Source organism: Mustelus asterias, chromosome 19 (genome assembly GCF_964213995.1).
Source record: "Mustelus asterias chromosome 19, sMusAst1.hap1.1, whole genome shotgun sequence".
NCBI lineage: Eukaryota > Metazoa > Chordata > Chondrichthyes > Carcharhiniformes > Triakidae > Mustelus > Mustelus asterias.
This window is the reverse complement of record NC_135819.1, coordinates 80,655,447-80,677,469: the sequence shown is the minus strand read 5'-3', so window position 1 is coordinate 80,677,469 and position 22,023 is coordinate 80,655,447. Positions and strand designations below refer to the sequence as shown.

The 22,023-nt window shown below is 46.4% G+C and overlaps 1 protein-coding gene across 2 annotated transcripts in view; it reads left to right on the top strand.

Moving 5' to 3' along the window:
* The first annotated feature begins 1,710 nt into the window (after nt 1–1,710).
* frmd4a (FERM domain containing 4A) overlaps nt 1,711–22,023 on the top strand; it is a 395,474-nt gene continuing 375,161 nt past the window's right edge. For both annotated transcript variants that reach the window (XM_078235965.1, XM_078235964.1), the window contains exon 1: nt 1,711–2,119. In XM_078235965.1, coding sequence (XP_078092091.1) covers nt 2,027–2,119 — 93 coding nt within the window. In that variant the 5' untranslated portion in view covers nt 1,711–2,026. The remainder of the gene's footprint in view (nt 2,120–22,023) is intronic.

The window sequence follows — 22,023 nt, the reverse complement described above, 5'->3', positions numbered from 1 at the left end:
GCGGTAAAACTCTGACCCCAGTGTCTGCGTGGGTTTCCTCCGGGTGCTCCAGTTTCCTCCCACAATCCAAAGATGTGCATGTTAGGTAGATTGGCCATGTTAAATTGCCCCTTAGTCTCCCAAGATGTGTAAATTAGGGGGGTATAGTGGGGTAAATATGTGGGGTTATAGAGAAAGGGCCTGAGTAAGATACTCCATCAGAGTCACCGCGAACTTGATGGGCCGAATGGCCTCTTTCTGCACTGTAGAGTTTTCTATGATTCAATGAAGAAGGCAGCTCACCACCACCTTCTCGAGGGCAATTAGTGATGGGCACTAAATGCTGGGCCAAGCCAGCGACACACACATCACGGTAATGAATGGAAACATTCTGTCTCCGAGGATTGGTGGATTAATGATTAAACAGAAAGGAAATCATATCACTGCTTATACTAAAGTTAAAAGCAAAGAAGGCTAACAAAAGGTCCATAGTTTCTTTGATAAATTTTGGTATAAAGTTTAATGGAGTAATTTTTTTTAAATTACTTTGAAGATTGGTTTGGTAATCCACACTGACAGGCCCTTTACTTAAAGCTAGCACAGTATGAAATGGATGTCATTGTACAGACAGTGCATCACAGCCCCGCAGCTATGACTGGATGAATATGTACATCCCATCTTTTTACTAGAAGCTGCATCACTCACTATTATTTATCTTCTTACATTGAATAGAATTCTTTGTTTTATTTTTATTTTTCAAAACCGGGGAAAGGGTGGGGGGAGCAGTTTTCCATTACCACAGGACATTACGGTTTTATGTGGCATGTATTTGCAGTAATGTTGCAGGGTTTAATATGCGGTGCATCGCTTGGCGTTGTAGCCACTGCTTGCTTTAACTAGACTCCAGTATATCCATGTCAACACCAATTAATTGCACAATGTTTTGCCACCGGTCGTGCGAGAAATAAAATCATTTCTCACACAATGTAGACAGTTCCTCCGCTTGTAAAAATAATTTGAGCTTTCCTTTGAACACAAATAAGGGGAAGCAGATTTAGGACTGAGTTGAGGAGGAACTTCTTCACACAAAGGGTTGTGAATCTGTGGAATTCCCTGCCCAGTGAAGCAGTTGAGGCTCCCTCATTGAATGTTTTTAAGGCAAGGATAGATAAATTTTTGAACAGTAAAGGAATTAAGGGTTATGGTGAGCGGGCGGGTAAGTGGAGCTGAGTCCACAAAAAGATCAGCCATGATCTTATTGAATGGCGGAGCAGGCTCGAGGGGCCAAATGGCCCACTCCTGCTCCGAGTTCTTATGTTCACTCAGTAAAGCTTGTTGCCTGGATGCACAAGTTGAAAATAGTGAGCGGTCCTCAATTTTTGGGTTGCAGTTTATGTTAAGACGTTGGCGCAGAATTGAAGTCTGATTTTGTCGGGTAATTAGATTACCGCCTGTCATATTGCTGCGTGGTCGAAAGCTTTGCCTCTGAAGTTTCCCCCTACATCAGAAAACACTTTGCTGTGCTGTGGTCTTGTAAAGATCACTGGCTGTGATGATTTAGCAGGGTAATCTCTGCACCAGATGGTGATACATCAGATATTCTTCCTGAAACTGACATGTGACCTGTCTTGTAGCAAACTGGGGGGGTGGGGGGAGTCCTGTATCACGTGGGCACCCTATTAGCACTGATAGAGGCAGATTAGACAGCTCACCCTGTCAGCATCCACTGATACAGAAACTAAACTTGACATGTTGGAGACGCTTCTGTCCCAAAAGCTTTTGTTTTCCTGCAGTGCGTTACTCCTCGGAGACTGGGCTGCGTAGAAGAAGAAAGCTGCTTGTTTACAGCACAGAGCCAGGGGATGTTTCTAAATTCCCTCTTTTAAGTTGAGGTGGGAGGGAGAAAGAAAGTCTCATCATCCTGCACTGGCAGCCCCACGTACTCAGCCTGAGAATTTGAAGAATCTGCAGTGGACACCGGCTGTGGAAGTTGTGGAATTCCTTGGGTTTGCTTTTTGCCTTGTCCTCTCGCTGTCCAGCCTGAGCTATGGTTGTCCAGGCTGCAGTTACCCCGGCGAGGAGCCGGAGATTCCTGTTCAAGATCCCATACGGAACGTTGAGAAGAGGCAGCAGCGAAAAGGTAAGAGGGGGATTGATAGTCTGGGGCTGGGAGTCGATACGGAGCGTGTCTCCTCTGCTCCAGAATTCAGGCTGTCGGTGCCTCTAACATCTGCACCTCCTTTACCCATCCCCAGCACGGCTGCACTCTGCAGATTGTTGCCGGATCGGGAGAAGCATTTACCGTCCGTTTTGAAAATGTGTGGGGAAAACTTCAGGCGTTTCCATGCATTGGGCTGGAATTAACCAGGCGATCCCTGGGTTATTTCTTTGCTTTGCAGGGTGTGAATGGAACTGTGTGGCGTCTGGCATTGCAGCTGATGTTGAGAATGAGCACTGGAACATTACATGGATGTGAGACAGAGATCAGCTTTTCAGCTGGGATCCTGTTTCCTGCCCCACACTCTGCCCACCTTGAAACATTACATTGGGAAATTAATTAATGTGTAGATTAAGCATAACGGTGCTGGATCTAGTCTGTCCAATTAATATCATCCGAATGGATGTTTTAATTGTGGAAAATCATGCGTACATCTTGATTCTGAATTGACAGCAACATGTCTCTCCCTATAACAGACAAGGTTTTGTGTGTACAGTGTGTGGGTTGGCCCCATACATAGAAAATACCAACTTGTGCACCCTCTCCCACAGAGATTTTTTTTGACCCTCTTCAAAACCATCTGATGATGGAATTTATGAAGGTTTATTAACGGCAAGCTCTCTGCAATGTTTGTTATTGTAATTACTAAACCCGCACAGCTGCTTAGAACATGTTTCTGAATTCTCATCATCTGCATCGCATAATGCCGCAGTCACTTCCCTCAGAGATCACTGGCTGATTCGAGTCATTTACCATGTGACATACATGACACTATCCTCGTCCACGCTGGACACTGCCACATTATATAACGGCATTGGGAAAGTACTGGAATTAAGGAGATCTTTAAAGGGGCTGCAGAGTCACAGGGCGGGATTTTCCAATCGCGCTCGGCCCCAAGACCGGAAAATCCCGCCCAAGGTCAACAGACCTTTGCATGGTCCTGTCCCGCCCGCTACGATTCCCGTGGCGGGCGGGACGTGACAATTCCACCCATAGAATCCCTACAGCAGAGCAGGAGGCCATTTGGCCCATTGAGTCTGCCCCGACTCTCCAAGAGTGCATCTTGCCCAGATCCTATCCCCATAGCCCCATGTAATTACCCCATTAATTCCCCCGACACTAAGGGGCAATTTAGCATGGCCAATCAACCTAACCTGCACATCTTTGGACACCCAGGCAGGAATAGCATCATAGAGGTTTACAGCATGGAAACAGGTCCTTCGGCCCAACTTGTCCATGCCCCCTTTTTTTAACTCCTAAGCTAATCCCAATTGCCCGCATTTGGCCCATATCCCTCTATGCCCATCTTACCCATGTAACTGTCTATAGAATGTTCTGTTGTTTGGGTACACTTGGTCATCTATCTAACAACAAAGCATATATTTGGAAAAAAGCAAAACTCAATCTTTCTTTTAAGCTTCAGCTTTTGAGGGGAAGACATGAGAGGATTAGTGTTCATATCACAGCCTGGTCAGTGATAGAATGGAGAGCCATGTTTCCCAGTGCAGCTGTACAGATCGCGTGTAGCATGTTTATCTGGAGATGTGGCCCCATGCTTGCCTGAAGTTGTGGATTACCATCTCTAGTTTTCCTTTGGAACACTTGACCGATAATGCCATCAGTAAGGCAACAAACAGTTAAAGAGATTCAACACAGAGGGCTGCTATTCAGATAAAAACTCATGAAGGGTTTGGAGGTCAAAAAAATTGAGTATTGCTGAAAAAAGACATTTTGTCGAAGCTTTTTGTCTTGCACTCAACAGGACAATCACAAGAACACCAATGTCAGGGAAAAGAACAACTTTGTGCTATATGAAAAAAGTGCTGATTGGTTGACAAGTGAATGATTTATAGAGGTGTTGCCAAGGTGAATGCGCCAGTTGATGGTGACGAACAGTTAACTGCCAAGCATTGTTTGAAATTTAAACCAGGCGGCTTGAATCTGATTGGTCAAGGAATTAACCAGCAAATGTCTGTCACTTAGTTTGTTAGCTGAAACAGGCGCAATGTGTGTACCTGGCCTTTCTGTCTGCAAAGAACAGGGCCCTGTGTATTAATATGTATAGCTTCCAGGACACACAAATGTGAACCTGACTGACGATCCTGAATTGGTTGTCAGTCTAATTCTGAGCATACTGAGGATTATTTAGTAAATGTTATCCAATCGCAGAACCACATCCAGTGTTGGACGCTGTGTTTTAAGTTTTACAAGCACGGGCGGGTTGAGTACAGTCTGAACCTTGTCCATTGTGAACAGCGACTGGACGATGCTGTTTAGTACGATCGCCAGTCTTTAGGATGCACAACCTACATACCTAGATTCACACTGACACTGACATTCATATACCACATTGCTCATTCGTGTGATAGACAAGAATGGTCTTTTTGGCTTGATGGCAGCATCCTGTTAGCAGCGAACCCAACTCGTGTTGCTGCTGCGTAGTAGCCGCGTGAAACAGCTGACTTCACCTTTGCTCAAACCTTTGAGATACTTTACACTTCGAGGACAACCTAAGCTAGACTGGACACTTTTCAAGACCAATAGCGATGGCCTTAGGCCCATTCTTGAGTTTATGTGATATGCAGTGCAAAATGATTTGATCAGGGTGGCAGTTACATGGTGAGCGACTGGCCCAGGCTGCATTTACGAGTTTGTTGATAAAGCCAATCTTACCAGAAATTGAACTGCAAGAATCCCAACGCAGGCATTGCCCAGCGAAGGTGGGGTTGAGTTGACAGTGTGAGAGAATCCCCTGTCAGATTGCTCAACTGGTCCATCAAGGAAGGTAATTTCATTTGGCTGATCGAAGGTGAATTTGAGTGGAGGTTTGTGCCCATTAAGACATACAAGGAAATGATTACATGCTGCTGCAGATTCAAATAGGTGGCACGGTGGTTAGCACTGCTACCTCACAGCGCCAGGGTCCCGTGTTCGATTCCCAGCTTGGGTCACTGTCTGTACGGAGTCTGCACGTTCTCCCTGTGTCTGCATGGGTTTCCTCCGCACGCTCCGGTTTCCTCTCACAGTCCAAAAGACGTGCTGATTAGGTGCATTGGCCATGCTAAATTCTCCCTCAGTGTACCCAAACTGGCGCCGGAGTGTGGTGACTAGGGAATTTTCACAGTAACTTCATTGCAAGGTTAATGTAAGCCTACTTGTGACACTAATAAATAAATAAACTTTAAAACGTATCGCCCACATATTGAAAGATTCGTTGTCATTCCGTTGAAGACATGTTTCTCATGGAACCCAACAAAGATGTTTGTGAAAGTTGGGCCTCTAGGGGATCCCATGGAAACTCCTCTATTTGGACATACATGGTGTTGTTAAAACTGAACCCAACTGTGAGAGTTGCTGAGTTCATAAGCTCAGTGAATACTGATTTATGCAGTGCTGGCGGGTTAGATCACCATGATATTGCACTGCAGTGAAAACATCTGTGGTTTCTTTAAATGGAACATTGGTAAGTAGGCTAGCAATGACAGAGGGGCAGACGGATACAGCATTGCTATCGATATGCAAGTCCTGTATGGTCTTAGCAAATGTAAAGGAATCCTTCACCGTTTATGTGGAAAACCTGTTCAAAACTGGTTGTAAAAATTCACCCGGCCATTTGGCCAATCCATGCTGTGCAGAACCGGTTAGAGAGAAGATAGGGCATAAAGATACATCAGTCTATGTTCTTGAATGTAGTCCATACATCCTAAAGACCGGTGGGCCGTATCAAACAGTATGTCCCTTCCTGTGTTCGAAACAGGCAAAGTACAGACCGTACGCAACCAGTCTGTGCTTGCAAAACACAAAACTCAGTGTCTCACATTAGATATGATTCTGCGATTGGACAATATTTGCTAAATAATGTCTAATGTGCTAAAAATTACCCTGACAATTAATTTAAGATCAGTCTGGCTCACAGCGTGGCACGTTTGTGTGTACTGGAAGCTACATATAGGAATACGCAGGAGAACAGGATGCTGATTGGTAATCAATAAATAATCACTTTTCTCCAGTAGTTATACACTTTGGAAGGAGGAATGGAGGCATAGACTATTTTCTAAATGGGAAAATGCTTAGGAAATCAGAAACACAAAGGGACTTGGGCGTCATTGTTCAAGATTCTCTTAAGGTTACCGTACAGGTTCAGTAGGCAGTTAGGAAGGCAAATGCAATGTTAGCATTCATGTCGAGAGGGCTAGAACACAAGAGCAGGGATGGACTTCTGAGGCTGAAGAAGGCTCTGGTCAGACCCCATTTGGAGTATTGTGAACAATTTTGGGCCCCGTATCTAAGGAAGGATATGCTGGCCTTGGAGGAGGTTCACAAGAATGATCCCTGGAATGAAGAGCTTGTCGTACGAGGAACAGTTGAGGACTCTGGATCTGTACTTGTTGGAGTTTAGAAGGATGAGGGGGATCCTATTGAAACTTACAGGATACTGCGAGGCCTGGATAGAGTGGACGTGGAGAGGATGTTTCCACTAATTGGAAAAACTAGAACCAGAGGGCACAACCTCAGGCTAAAGGAACAATCTTTTAAAACAGAGATGAGGAGGGATTTCTTCAGCCAGAGAGTGGTGAATCTGTGGAATTCTTTGCCGCTGAAGGCTGTGGAGGCCAGGTCATTGAGTGTCTTTAAGACAGAGATAGATAGGTTCTTAATTAATAAGGGGACCAGGGGTAATGGGGAAAAGGCAGGAGAATGGGGATGAGAAAAATATCAGCCATGATTGAATGGCGGAGCAGATTCGATGGGCCGAGTGGCCTAATTCTGCTCCTATGTCTTATGGTCTCATGGTATCACTTACTGTGATTGCTTGAAATTTGTCATTCTTGCACTTGTCCTGATGTGTACAAGGCAAAGGGTTTGAGCAACATACTGCTCTCTCCAGCAATGCTCAACTTCTGTCTCACCAAGAGAATGCTTCACAGTTTCAATAATGTTTAAAGCTGGTTAAAGTTGCAAGTCACAACTTCGGTCATTTGAATGGATCAGAGCCAAGGGCCTCTGATTCAAGGAGCTAGATTGATTCCCAGTTAAACAGTTATTGCCGGGGGTGTATAGCACACACTTCCTCACTTTCCCAGCAGTTGGTGAGCAGGATTTTGCTGTGGACTCTTGTTGCGCTGCACACTGGTCAAACTGTCAATATCCCCATTCCAGTTTGCAGTGGAACCATTGTAAGCCCGTGCAAACCGGAATTGTTAGATCCCAGTTCATATTTGACTTGAAACTTTCCACAGCAACAACTTGCATTTATATAGCACTCTTAACGTGACAATATGTCCCAAGCTTCTTCACAGGAGAATTATGGGGGATTGTGGAATTATGGGGGGAAAGGTTGACATCTTGCTAAGGAGGCATAAATGACATAGATCGGCCAAAGGAGAAAGTATTAATGAGCGATAAAGGATGGAAGGGAGGAATGGAAATGAGAATGTTTAGGGAGGGAATTCCAGAGCTTAAGACTCAGGCAACTGAAGGCAAAGCTGCCGATAATGGAGCATTTAAATGCAGGAGAGCCTCGATCCTGCAGGATTGGGGAGCTGGAGGAGATTATAGAAAGGGGAAGGGATTGGGTGATAGAGGGATTTGAAAACAAGGATGAGAATGTTCAAATCCAGGTATTGCTTGATGGGGAGGTGGTGTAGGTCAGTGAACACAGGGGTTATCGGTGAATGGGATTTGATGGGAGCTAGGTTTGAGGAAAGTAGAACCTGGGATGTGTGTTGGAATAATGGAGTCCTGCGGTGACAATGGCATGGGTGAGAATTTAGCCGCAGATAAACTGAGGCGGGGTGAAGTCACGGGGTATTGGCACAGTGGAAACAAGTTGCCTTCGTAATGGTGACAATATGTGGTAGGAAGCTCATCTTAGGCTCAGTGTGACACATGATCATTATCTGTGGAAATTCCTTGTTTCTTCTTTCACCAGCTTTCCAAATCACCTTCTCCATCATGTCCATCTTCCCATCATCAATGTACACTTTGTGATGTTGAGTCCGTTTTTTCATTGCTCTCCTTCATTGTCAATAGTAAGAATTGTAACATCATCTGACTTTTAAAAAATCTTTACATCATTCACTGTTACCACTTACTGATATCTTCCTCAAGTTATCACTGACAATATGGAGCCAGTTGTGTGATGATTGTACAGTCATGATGGACCACTGGCTTCAGCTGGGAACTTACAAACGTTTTGCCTTCAATCCTCACACGAATCTTGGTTCCTTGTGCACCAGGTATTATCCCCCCCTCCCCTAACATCACACCTACCCTCAGGAATCCAACAATTCCAAGATACTTTGCTCCAGATCCAATCACACGGTTCCTTAGCAACAGCTTGCTTTTATGTTTTGCTTTTCACTCGCAGTCGGTGCCAAGCCTTTGTGGAATAACAGCCTCATCAAAGAAATTGGCTTTAAGGAAATTTAAAGCCAGGAAGGTTCAGGGGTTCAGAGAGGAAGTTCCAAAAGAGAATTCATTCTTCACTCATTTGAGTAACGGAGGAATCCGGAGCCAGTCTCTCCTTAGCATAGGTTAATTCCCAAAACCCAGAGAGCACAGACTCCCTTTTCCAGAACTAAGGGGTAATACGCAGGCACTGGGCTAGAGGATCCTTTCCATATTTAAATAAGAAGTGGAGACGCCGGCGTTGGATTGGGGTGGGTACAGTAAGATGTCTCAAAACACCAGGTTGGAGTCCAACAGATTTATTTGGAATCACGAGCTTTCGGAGCTCTGCTCCTTCATCGAGTGCTCGTGATTCCAAATAAACCTGTTGGACTTTAACCTGCTGTTGTTATATCTAAATAAGATTTTGGATTTGGGGGCCACAGATATTCAAGATAGGCCATTGACTACCCGTCAGTAATTTTAAGATAGGTTATTAAGAAGCAACAGTTTGGATGTGATGCATTAATTAATCAGACAGAAAATGTATACAAACTGTGACAGTTGAGAGCGATTTTCCAATCCCAGAGGATGAACGGACAGTTGATGCAGAGTGTGTTGATTTTGGTAGCTGTGATAACTGCATCCTGCTCTGCAGGGAACTCTGCCCTCAGCCACCCTCCTCCTCCGGTCCTTCCATCGGAAGGCGCCAACTACCCAGCGAACACTGCCAGCTAACGTGGACTGCCCCCTGTCCCTGAGTACCTGTTAGCTCATCCTCTTTCTGGGGGCTGGAACCTTACTCAGTGTCAATCACCTATTCAAACCCATCTGGCCAATGGATACAGGACAGGTACACAGAAAGTCAGGGCGGTTCCCTCACCCCCTCCATGTTCGTCACCCTGTTTGAGGTCAGCTGTTTAGAAATTGCCCTTCGGAAACAACAAAAATGTTAGGTAATCTTGTCAGAGCAAAGCAAAAGCCCCAGTTTCTTACACACACAAAACTTTTTAATCAGCTATCGCTGTGTGAAGATCTCGTCAGCTTGCCATATCCTCACTTGATCCCACAAGGAGTATTTTTACAGCTCTCTATCTCCTCAAGAGCTCTCCAGCAACATCTGTCTGGCACAGTGAGTGAACAGGTGCCTTTGGAATTCTTAACACATCCTGTCTCCCTCCTTTAGTAATGGAGGATGTAGCTTTTCAATATGAGCTCACTCCAGCCTCTCTGATTAACACTGCGGGGCGTTGTCAGCATCTTAGTCTCACTCTGCCCCTGGCTTTAAGTATCTCATCAGTCACCAAGACTGTCTCACTGGTCCCGTGCTTCAGTTTTTGTTCTATCCCCTCCCAAACACTTTGTATGTTTTTTGTTACCTCCTTGAATTTTCTGAGTTGGCAAGTTATTATTTCTATGCTTTGATAGCTAACATTGCCTTCCTGGGAGTAATTTCCTCCATTGTTTTAGTAAATTGTCCATTTTGGCCAGAAGAATAAAAAAGAAGCTTATCGTCTAGATGGTGAGAGATTGCAGAACTCTGAGCTGCAGAGGGATCTGGGTGTCCTAGTGCATGAATCACCAAAGGGTAAAATGCAGGTATAACAGAAAATTAGGAAAGCTAATAGAATGTGGGGGGAATTGATTACAAAAGTAGGGAGGTTGGGCTTCAGTTGTACAGGGCATTGGTGTGATCACATCTGCAGTATTGTGTACAGTATTGGTCTCCTTATTTAAGGAAAGATGTTAATTCATGGGAAGCAGTTCAGAGAAGGTTTACCAGACTAATACCAGGAATGGGCGGGTTGTCGTATGAGGAAATATTGGAGAGGTTAGGTTTATATCCACTAGAGTTTAAAAGAGCGAGAGGCGACTTGATCAAAAGCTTTAAGATCCTGAGGGGTATTGACAGGGTGGATGTGGAGAGCAAGTTTCCTCATGTTGGAGAACCTAGAAGTAAGGGTCACTGTTTAAAAATAAGGGGTTGCTCATTTAAGACGATGATGAGGAGAAACGTTTTTCTCCGTGAGGGTGGTGGGTCTCTGGAACTCTCGTCCTCAAAAGGCAGAGGAAGCAGAGGGCAGAATTTACTCATCCCACCGCCACAGGAATCGTAGTGGGCACGGGACAAGGACCATTCAAAGGTCCGTTGACCTCGGGCGGGATTTTCCGGCATCGAGGTGAGCGTGGCCGGAAAGTCCCACCCAGAGTCTTTGAATGTTTTTAAGACAGAGCAACATAGAATCTTGATTAACAAGGAGGTGAAAGGTTATCGAGGTAGACAGGAATGTGGGGTTGAGATTACAATCAGATCAGCCATGATCTCTTGGCGGAACAGGCTGGAGGGGCCAAATGGCCTACTCCCGCTCCTGATTTGCATGTTCACGGGTCAAGGAGAATTGTCCCAATAATGCGCTGAGCTGCCAGCCTGGATTGTGTTCTCAACTCTCCAGGTGGAACTTGAACATGAAACCTTCTGACTTGGAGGCAGGATTGCCCCGACTGAGGCACGTTTGACACGGAGAACATTCCCAGGTCAGATTCACGGCTCCAAGGTGCAGTGCAAAGTTCCCTGCTCTGTGACCAAGCTACAGACTCAGCCCCAAAATCAGGAGAGCTTTTTCTGCTGCCGCAGCGCAGTGTTTCTCAGTGGCTCACAGCCTCTTTCCGGAAGCTTCTCTGAATGACATTGTCAGTTAGTAATAAACTCACTCGCAGAGAGTTCCAAGGAGAGTTGGCCAGATTTGACACAGCGACATGAGAGAGATGAGGACTTGCCTCCGATCATCGCGGCTCGGTTTTGAACCCAGAGCTAATCAAACCACCCGGTTGTTAGCGAATAATTACAGAGTTGGAGACATTAAAATTTCTTTGTCAATCAACTGGAAACTGTAGCAGATATTCTCAGAGATGCAAATCTTTAATGTATATTCATAGTCTGTTTAATAACATGGTTCAGAGATTGGCTCATTCAGTACAACTCTCACCTCTGAGGCAGAAGGTTGAAGCTTCAAGCCCCGTGCCAAGGATGTAAGCACAGAGGGCAGAATTCTGTGCTCCTCTGTGGGCAGGATTGTAGGTGAGAAGGTTCCAGAAATGCCAAGGATGCCAGTGCCCATCTGCCTTCCCGGTGCCCACCGGCCCCCGCCACAGTTTCACCAGTCAGGTGGGTCGCCTAGAGCCACAGAGAGAGAGAGAGTCATAGAGGTTTCCTGCATGAAAACCAGGCCTTCGGAACAACTTGTCCATGTCGCCCAGAATCACAGAATACTATAGTGCAGAAGAGGCCCTTCAGCCCATCAGGTCTGCACCGACACATAAAATGCCCTGACCTGCCCACCGAATCCCACTTTGCCAGCTCTTGGCCCATAGCCTTGAATGTTATGGCGTGCCATACCTGCCATGCCTACCTTTGTGCCAATTAAGGTCCCTAAGTGGGCAATTAATGGCTGCCTATAGGCCACTTTGCTTCTCTGTTGTTGTTTCACGGGTGACAGGCTGAGCCCAGTGACTTGCAAGCTCGGCTGGTAGCCTCACAGCGTCAGGGACCCGGGTTCGATTCCTGGCTTGGGTCACTGTCTGTGTGGGTTTCCTCCGGGTGCTCCGGTTTCCTCCCGCAGTCCATAGATGTGTGGGTGAGGTTGATTGGCCGTGCTCAATTGACCCTAGTTTTGGGAAGATTAGCAGGATAAATGTGTGGGGTTACCGGAATAGGGTGGGATTGTTGTCGGTGCAGACTCGATGGGCCGAATAGTCTCCTTCTGCACTGTAGGGATTCTATGTCTAAGACGCTCGGGGGCATGTGTTGGAATGGGGGAGGGAGTGCCTCCTTTATGAGCTCCCTCCATTAGAGGCCTCCTGCCGCTCCCCCCCCCCCCACCCTCCCCCTCCCCCCAACTCACACCCATGCTTAGATAGCTCCCCCATTTCCTCTCCCCCACTTCTTCATGCACTATGCCCTCCCAGCCCCCTCATACCCTCATCCGGGTCTGCCGGCCTTGCCCCAGCGATACCCCACACCCACTTGCCTTTCCATATGGTTGCAGTGACGGTCCACATTGGGCATTACTGCAGCCCCAGCGCCAAGGCCAGAGGGCTCTCATGGAAACAGGGAGCCCATAAAAGGAGGCACTCCCTCCCCCATTCCACCACATGCCCCCGAGTGTCTTAGACATAGAATCCCTACAGTGCAGAAGGAGGCTATTCGGCCCATCAAGCCTGCACTGACAACAATCCCACCCTATTCCCATAACCCCACACATTTACCCTGCTAATCCCCCCAAACCTAGGGTCAATTTAGCATGGCCAATCAACCATCTGAATCGTGGGTACATCTCAGAGGACGGACATCTTCCACAAATGGGGGCGGAAAATACAGCACTCGGCAAGTAACACCCCGATGGACGTTAAATTGTGTGGGACAACAGCACAGGGGGTGGCAGTGGACGCCCACCCCTCACTCCATGTGAAATTCTGCCTATAATTTAGGCTGCCAGTCCAGTGTGGTACTGAGGGAATGCTGGACTGCCTGAGGTACTGTGTTTCAGTTGAGACATTAAAGTAAAGGACCAGTCAGCTCACCCGGATGTAGAAAGGTGACCTGGTGTTATTCAAAGAGGATCGTGGAGTTCTCAAGCATCCTGGACAAAACTAGGGTGGCACAATGGTTGGCACTGCTGCCTCGCAGCACCAGGGACCTGGGTTCCATTCAGATCTTGGGTGACTGTGTGGAGTTTGCACATTCTCCCCGCGTCTGCGTGGGTTTCCTCCGGGTGCTCCGATTTCCTCCCACACTCAAAAGATATGCACGTTAGGTGGATTGGCCATGTTAAATTGCTCCTTAGTGTCCCAAGATATGTAGGTTTGCTGGATTAGCCATGGTAAATCTGTGGGGATCGGGCAGAGGAGAGGACATGGGTAAGATGGTCTGCCTGAGAGTCGGTGCAGACTTAATAGGCAGAATGGCCTCCTTCTGCACTGTAGGGATTCTATGAAAACCTCTCTTGTCAATCACATTGACACAAATCAGACCAGCTGACCATCTGACTTAATATTGGGAGGTATTATTATGCATAAGTTACCATATTTGGCTACACAACAACACTTTAAAAGTATTTACTTGATGGAAAACACTTTGCAGTCTCTTGAGGATGTGGTGGAACCCAAGTGTTCTTCCTTTGGATTTGAGAGCCTGAAAAGGAATATATAACTTTTCAAGAATTAGCGATGTTTTTCCAGTTTAATTCTCGAAGGCCGATAATACTTGGTTACTCGTGGCTTGTAAAAGCTTGTTCACTAACGTGTGGTAGCGCACCGCCATGTCGTCCCTGTTATAAGCGAGTGAGCATTTTGAAATGATCATTTTAATTGCTCGAACAAAAACCCTAGCTCCCGGGTATGAGAGAGCTGATGAAGCTTGACAGCTTTATCCCGTGCAGTAAGATGGCAATTCTCGGAAGCAGATCTCGTTCAAGATTTGGGTGATTATGGGAATTGTTGTGATGATTTTTGTAGCCAGACATCGCCTATTGGAACTGCGCAGAAAAATGAATGATTATCACAGCTCCAAGTGCGTAGTAGTGGAAATGATTGACTCCGGGAGTTTGGGAACTGATGGGAAGGGGTGAATACTAATTTTTTTAAAAATCCTGGCAGCACAAGTGGTTGCTCGAGAATCGCAGTCCCTGTTTTATCAACATTTCATAAAAAGCTACTGGAGCTGTGGAACCATTGTGTGATATAGAAACTGCAATACCAACTAATTAAACCTGTAGAAATATTACCATTTAGATATCAAACTCTCTGATCTCTTTGTTAGAATACCCAATAACACCAACTTACATCTATCTAGCGCCGTTAACATATTCCTCAGTATTGATGTCAAAGGGAATGTGCTACCAAGCTGCGTTCGGAGCTATTTGGACAGATGTCAGAGTTTGTGTGTGTACAGTTCTAGTCACCCTATTATAAAAAGGATATTATTAAACTAGAAAGAGTGCAGAAAAGATTTACCAGGATGCTACTGGAACTTGATGATTTGAGTTATAAGCAAAGGCTGGATAGACTGGGACTTTTTTCCCTGGAGTGTAGGAGGCTTAGGGGTGATCTTATAAAGGTCTATAAAATAATGAGGGGCATAGATAAGGTCGATAGTCAATATCTTTTCCCAAAGGTGGGGGAGTCTAAAACTAGAGGGCATAGGTTTAAGGTGAGAAGGGAGAGATACAAAAGTGTCCAGAGGGGCAATCTTTTCACACAGAGGGTGGTGAGTGTCTGGTAGAAGCTGCCAGAGGTAGTAGTAGAGGCGGGTACAATTTTGTCTTTTAAAAAGCCTTTAGGCAGTTACGTGGGTAAGATGGGTATAGAGGGATATGGGTCAAACGTGGAAAATTGGGACTAGTTTAGTGGTAAAAACTGGGCAGCATGGACAAGTTGGGCCAAAGGGCCTGTTTCCATGCTGTAAACCTCTATGACTCTATGACCAAAATGTTGATCATGAGGGAGTGTTTTAAAGGAGGAAAGTGAGGTAGAGAATTGGAGAGGTTCAGGGAAGAAATTCCAGAGCTCAGCACCCAGGTAGCTGAAGGCAGGGTCTGCCAATGCTAGGATGATGAAAATTGATTTAATTTATGAGTGTCACTTGTATTAGTGTACAGTGAAAAGTATTGTTTCTTGCGCGCTATACAAACAGAGCATACCGTACATAGAGAAGGAAAGGAGAGAGATCAGAATGTAGTGTTACAGTCATAGCTAGGTTGTAGAGAAAGATCGACTTAATGCAAAGTAAGTCCATTCAAAAGTCTGACAGCAGCAGGGAAGAAGCTGTTCTTGAGTCAGTTGGTACGTGACCTCAGACTTTTGTATATTTTTCCCGATGGGAGAAGATGGAAGAGAGAATGTCCGGGGTGCGTGGGGTCCATGATTATGCTGGCTGCTTTGCGGAGACAGCAGGAAGTGTAGACGGAGTCAATGGATGGGAGGCTGGTTTGCGTGATGGACTGGGCTTCATTCACAACCCTTGGTAGTTTCTTGTTGTCTTAGTCAGAGCAGGAGCCATACCAAGCTGTGATACAGCCAGAAAGGATACTTTCTATCATGCATCTGTAAAAGTTGGTGAGAGTCATAGTGGACATGCCGAACTTCCTTAGCCTCCTGAGAAAGTAGAGGCATTGGTGGGCTTTCTTAACTATAGCGTCGGCATGGGCTGCCCAAGAGCAGAAATAGAGGAGTGCAGGAGAGTTGGAAGGATTGAAGATTACTGAAATAGAAAGGGGTAAGAGCATGGAGCCATTTGAAAACAAGGATGAGAATATTAAAATCGAAGTGTTTCTTAAGCAGGATCCAATGTTGGTTCGCGAGCACCCCGGGGGTATCTCCCTCTCCCCCCATTGATCATTGCAGGCATCACCGCACCCCCCCCCCCCCCCCGCACCCCCACCCCCTCCCCCCACCCAACCCCCAATCATCACTGGCTAGGTACAAAAATCTTGTGAGGGGGGGAATCGGGGGGGGGGGGGCGGCGGTGCTTAATTGGATTTAAACTTTTAAAAATATATTGAAACCAGTTCCTTGCCCGTTATGGGTGTGAAGAAAATCAGAGATTGTGATCTCGCCAGCAAGATTCACTATTTCTGGGTTTCGCCGGTTCTTGAGCCCGTGCCGGTAACCTCGCGGGTGAAGGATGCAGGCTCAAGGTCCTGCCCAAAGCCATTAACAATGACTTCTAACATTTTCCCTCCCTTTTTGAATGAAGGAGTTCCATTTGCTATCTTCCAATCGAATGGAACCTTCCTAGAATCTAGTGAATATTGGAAAATTAGAACCAACTCATCAACTATCTCGCCAGCCACTTCTTTTAAGATCCGAGGATTAAGCCCAACGGGACCTGACGGCTTGTTAACCCACAGTGACAACAATCTGTTCAGTATCATTTCCCTGGTGATTGTAATTTTCTTGAGTTCTTCTCTCCACTTCAATTCCTGATTTACGGCTACTCCTGAGATGTTATGTGTGTCCTCTAGACTAGTGAAGACCGATGCAAAATGCCTGTTCAAATTCACCTGCTATTTCCTCACTTTCCATTTATAATTCCCCAGCTTGTACCTACATTTAGATTACTTTAAATGCACATCACGAGACATTCGACACAGGTTCCAGTCCTTTGGTGTATTCCAGCATAAACTATCCTTTTTCCATTGAAGCTATGCAGCGGGTGCTCCAAGGGTCAGTGTATCCCCACGGCACATAGTCCTGGGCCTTGGAATGTGCCAGTCTGCCAACTGATACTCATTAGCTGTGCTCATGTAGGAAGCTGAGTTGAGGTTCAGATGGACTGATGGCAGCGTGACACTCACTCCAAATCACGAGTAGCTCCCTCACAAACAGAGGGCTGCAAACTGTTAAAGTTGAGGGGGTGGGTGGAAACGGGGAGAATAATAAATACTTGGCAGAAAGAAAATTATCAGTCAGAAGTCCTAATTGGATTATGGTTTTATAATTTCTCCACTGGCTGCCTTTAATTAATTCACTGATCGCTCTCAGCTCTGTTGGCCTGTGAGAAATCAGTTGCCCGGCAACCGATGTTTCACGTAAATAACAAGTCATAGAAATCTCGACTTTTCAAAGCGCCTGTCAGTGATTCTGTTTCAGTTTCCCTGCCTGCGACTTAAACTTTGCCTTCCCTGTTCCTTGTAGGGATATAGCCCTCCCCCACATATCCTATTGCCAGTTTACTGCACTGAGGTTTGGTTTTAGTTTATTTATTAGTGTCACAAGCAGGCTTACATTAACACTACAATGAAGTTACTGTGAAAATCCCCCAGTCGCCACACTCCGGCGCCTGTTCGGGTACACTGAGGGAGAATTTAGCATGGCCAATGCACCCTAACCAGCACGTCTGTCGGACTGTGGGAGGAAACCGGAGCACCCGGAGGAAACTCACGCAGACACGGGGAGAACATGCAGACTCCACACAGACAGTGACCCAAGCCAGGAATCGAACCTGGGTCCCTGGTGCTGTGCGGCAGCAGTGCTAACCACTGTGCCACATGCCGATGGTGATCAGACTGACCTTTTTCTCTCACTGTTTGCTACGTACATCAGTGAGATTCTTTCTCTACAGCTGCCTTTCAAGCCTCTGCTAATAACTCAACCCCCCTCCGCCCCCCCCAGCCGAGGCTACAGACAATTCTCACAGAGAGAAAATCAAAGAGCATCTTCGTGTGGTCCATGACCACACCATCTCCTGTAGAGCAGAATGGGGGCCAGTAAGTCGCTGTCTGCCCAAGGGATGATAAGTGGCTCACAGCATGTACAGGGAAAAGCAAGGGACATCATTAAAGATAGACTTAACAACAGAGCAAAGGAAAGTAGAACAAAGAAAATTACAGCTCAGGAACAGGCCTTTCGGCCCGCCAAGCCTGCACCGACCATGCTGCCCGACTGAACTAAAACCCCCTACCCTTCCGGGGACCGTATCCCTCTATTCCCATCCTATTCATGTATTTGTCAAGGCGCCCCTTAAAACTCACTGTGGTATCCGCTTCCACTACCTCCCCGACAGCGAGTTCCAGGCACCCACCACCCTCTGTGTAAAAAACTTGCCTTGTACATCTCCTTTAAACCTTGCCCCTCGCACTTTAAACATATGCCCCCTAGTAATTGACTCTTCCACCCTGGGGGAAAGGCTTCTGACTATCCACTCTGTCCATGCCTCTCATAATCTTGTAGACTTCTATCAGGTCGCCCCTCAACCTCCGTCGTTCCAGTGAGAACAAACCAAGTTTCTCCAACCTTTCCTCATAGCTAATGCCCTCCATACCAGGCAACATCCTGGTAAATCTTTTCTGTATCCTTTCCAAAGCCTCCACATCCTTCTGGTAGTGTGGCGACCAGAATTGAACACTATATTCCAGGTGTGGCCTAACTAAGGTTCTATAAAGCTGCAACATGACTTGCCAATTTTTAAACTCAGTGCCCCGGCCGATGAAGGCAAGCATGCTGTATGCCTTCTTGACTATCTTCTCCACCTGCATTAACACTTTCGGTGACCTGTGTACCTGTGCATCCAGATCCCTCTGCCTATCAATACTCTTAAGGGTTCTGCCATTTACTGCATGTTTCCTAAGAACATAAGAACATAAGAAATAGGAGCAGGAGTAGGCCATCTAGCCCCTCGAGCCTGCCCCGCCATTCAATAAGATCATGGCTGATCTGAAGTGGATCAGTTCCACTTACCCGCCTGATCCCTAGAACCCCTAATTCCCTTACCGATCAGGAATCCATCTATCCGTGATTTAAACATATTCAACGAGGTAGCCTCCTATCTGTATTAGACCTTCCAGAATGCATTACCTCACATTTATACTTCTCTCAGTTCTGATGAAAGGTTGTTGGCCTAAACTCCCCCCCTCCCCACTCCGATTCTCGACCTCAATTTCCATTCGATAACCCTGACATGGGGACTGGTTCTAGAGTCCGTGTTATTGACACACCCACCACTATTTTTAAAACATGACCAATTAAAAGCCAAAGAGTAGGCTTGCTGTCCAGTCAATGATGGCCGGCGACACTGGAGGACCAATGGAATCCCCTCCAGCAATTCGCTGACCAATCAGCAACTCCAGCAGCTGAGGTGGGAGTGGTTGATGTGAAGATGGAGACTGCGAAGGGTAAGACTGGGAAGCTTCCTCTCATTCTCCAACGGCTCCTCCATGGGAGTGCCAACTGGGGACTGTACCCCAGTGACTGTGATGGGCACATTGAGAGGAGGGGTCCCTCGTGTGGATAATCACATCCACGCCCCTGCCTTTACCACCCTGAGCCCACCATGTTGACCGGTCCAAATCGATGTGGACGGCCCACATTGCAAATTGAAATCTCAGTCAGGGGGCCTAAATAAACCCTAAAATTAAATTAATTTGTAGATAATTGACTCCCCAGTGCTTGTCAGCAGGCAGCCAATCAGATTCCGATCCTTTGGCCTGTGGGTGGACTCATGGAGGGGTACAGCCAGTGCAGTCAAACTGCAAACGCACCCCCTCCCCCCACCCCCTCCCCGCAAACCCCCCACACCCATCCTCCCCTCCACTGAGAATCTGACTCGCGGTTTTCCATCCGAGTGTTAATCCCTTCCTTCCTTTTGGATAAGACTTGATTTCCTCTTTGGGAGCAGGGGGAAAATTTTAAACATTCCTCTTGCCATTTGAGCAACATTATACCCTTAACCGGGGTTCCCAAATTAAGGGTCGCATATCCTGGTGGGGTGGTGGGACGAGCAGTTGGGGTCGTGGGCTCTTCCTCCTCTCAGGCAGTGATAGGGAGCGTGGAGAGGAGTGTCTGTTGGAACAGAATCTGTTCTCGGCTCCTAGGCCACGGGACAAGCTCACTACAGGATATTTTTCTTGATGTGAAACAGTGAGCACACACTGAAGAACTGAACTCCGCCAGCAGGGCCTGTGACACGGCAGGAGGGATAAGAAACCATCATCACTTCCTATCGCTGCCTCAGCACCCAGCCCCCCACCCCTCCCCCCAACCCCCAACTCTGGCATTCTGGGATATGCCAATTGTCAACACTGGGTGAGGATGGAATGAAGTTTGGGAAGCACTGCCCTAAACTCTTGCCTGCAACTCAGGAAGGTTAGAAATGGGATGACCTTACACAGATTTACTGGAATGGTTCCAGGGAAGAGGGATGAATGTCACTCAGAGAGACTGGAGAAGCTGAGGCTGTTCTCCTTGGTGCAGAGACGACTAAGAGGTTTTGATGGAAGGTTTAGAGCGAGTAAGGAACTGTTTCCAATGGCTGGATGGACAATAACCAGAGGAAGCAGACTTAAAGTAATTGTCAAAAATATTGCGAGGCAACATGAGGAAGAACGGTTCTGGTCAATGAATGGTTAAAGTCTGGGTGATGGGATAAGAGCTTGGATGCAATTTTCAAAAGGGAATTGGATAAATCCTTGAAGGAGGAAACGATTGTAGAGATGTCAGAGAGGGAGTGCAGGACAATAGGTCAAATACAAAAAGCTTTCAGTAAATATTGTGGCTTTGGAGTGTGCTGAATGACACCATATTCTAGTCACAGATGGTGGAGGTTGATGTGTGAACTTTTCTTTCCCCTTATGTGCTCTTTCATTTCTTCCTGAAGTTATGACCTAATGTACATCATCATTCCCTGACCGAAACAGCCACTAAACTGAAGATTCCATTGTTCAAAATCAGCCTATTAATGGAGGGAACTTCCTCTCTGTTGACAGGAAGGAACATAACTTCATACTGTCGCTTAACATTTGAGCTCTTTGTTTGGAGCAGATGAGTGTGGCTTGAAGAATACTGAATGGTGTTTTTGATGTGCTGTATTTGGGGCTCAGGCCTGCAGCACTCTGGAGGGAAGTCTGTGATGAATCATACGCTGCTAAACCGGGATCAGAAAGGCTTCACTGTTGACTGCCTACTTTAATCTTGTGCAGAAATCAATCCACAAGGGCTGCTTGATGGCTCTTATAAATTAAATCTGCAAAACTGCGTCTCAAAGTTTTCATCCAGATTTCCTGTCCGTGTCTTACAGCTGTTCTCCATTTAATCTTTGGTCAAGGTTGGTCAAAATTGCCCACGTGAAATTGCGTGCAACAATCTTACAAAACGCTTGTGACTGGAATGACTACACTTGGCACCGTAACAGCTCACACCGTAACAGCTCACACCGTAACAGCTCACACCGTAACAGCTCACACTGTAACAGCTCACACTGTAACAGCTCACACCGTAACAGCTCACACTGTAACAGCTCACACCGTAACAGCTCACACCGTAACAGCTCACACTGTAACAGCTCACACCGTAACAGCTCACACCGTAACAGCTCACACTGTAACAGCTCACACTGTAACAGCTCACACCGTAACAGCTCACACTGTAACAGCTCACACCGTAACAGCTCACACCGTAACAGCTCACACCGTAACGGCAACTTTTTAACCACGCAATTCAAAGATGGGCTTGAGCTAAAAAGATTTTTAGGACCATGTAACTTACATAAAAGCTGAAAGAAATCACCTTTCAGTTTTGAGGACCATTTATGTACCATGATGGTGAATATTAATTTGTAGTTAAACTAAGCCCCCATCTGTCAGGTGGACGTATAGGCCCGAATTTTACCGGCCGATTCCGGGCTGGGCAAGACTCGCAGAACGGAATTCTCTCTTGGCCTCGGGCGGAATTTTACGAAACTCGCCCAAGTGAGATCGTAAAATCCTGGCCATTAGATCTCATAACAATATTCTGACAAAGAGCAGTGTGTTCTCCCTGTTGACTAACCAATATTTACTCCCCAAACAAAAGGACAGACCACCTGGTCATTATCACATTGCTGTTTGTGGGAGCTTGCTGTGCACAAATTGGCTGCCGTGTTTCCGACAACAGTAACTGCACAT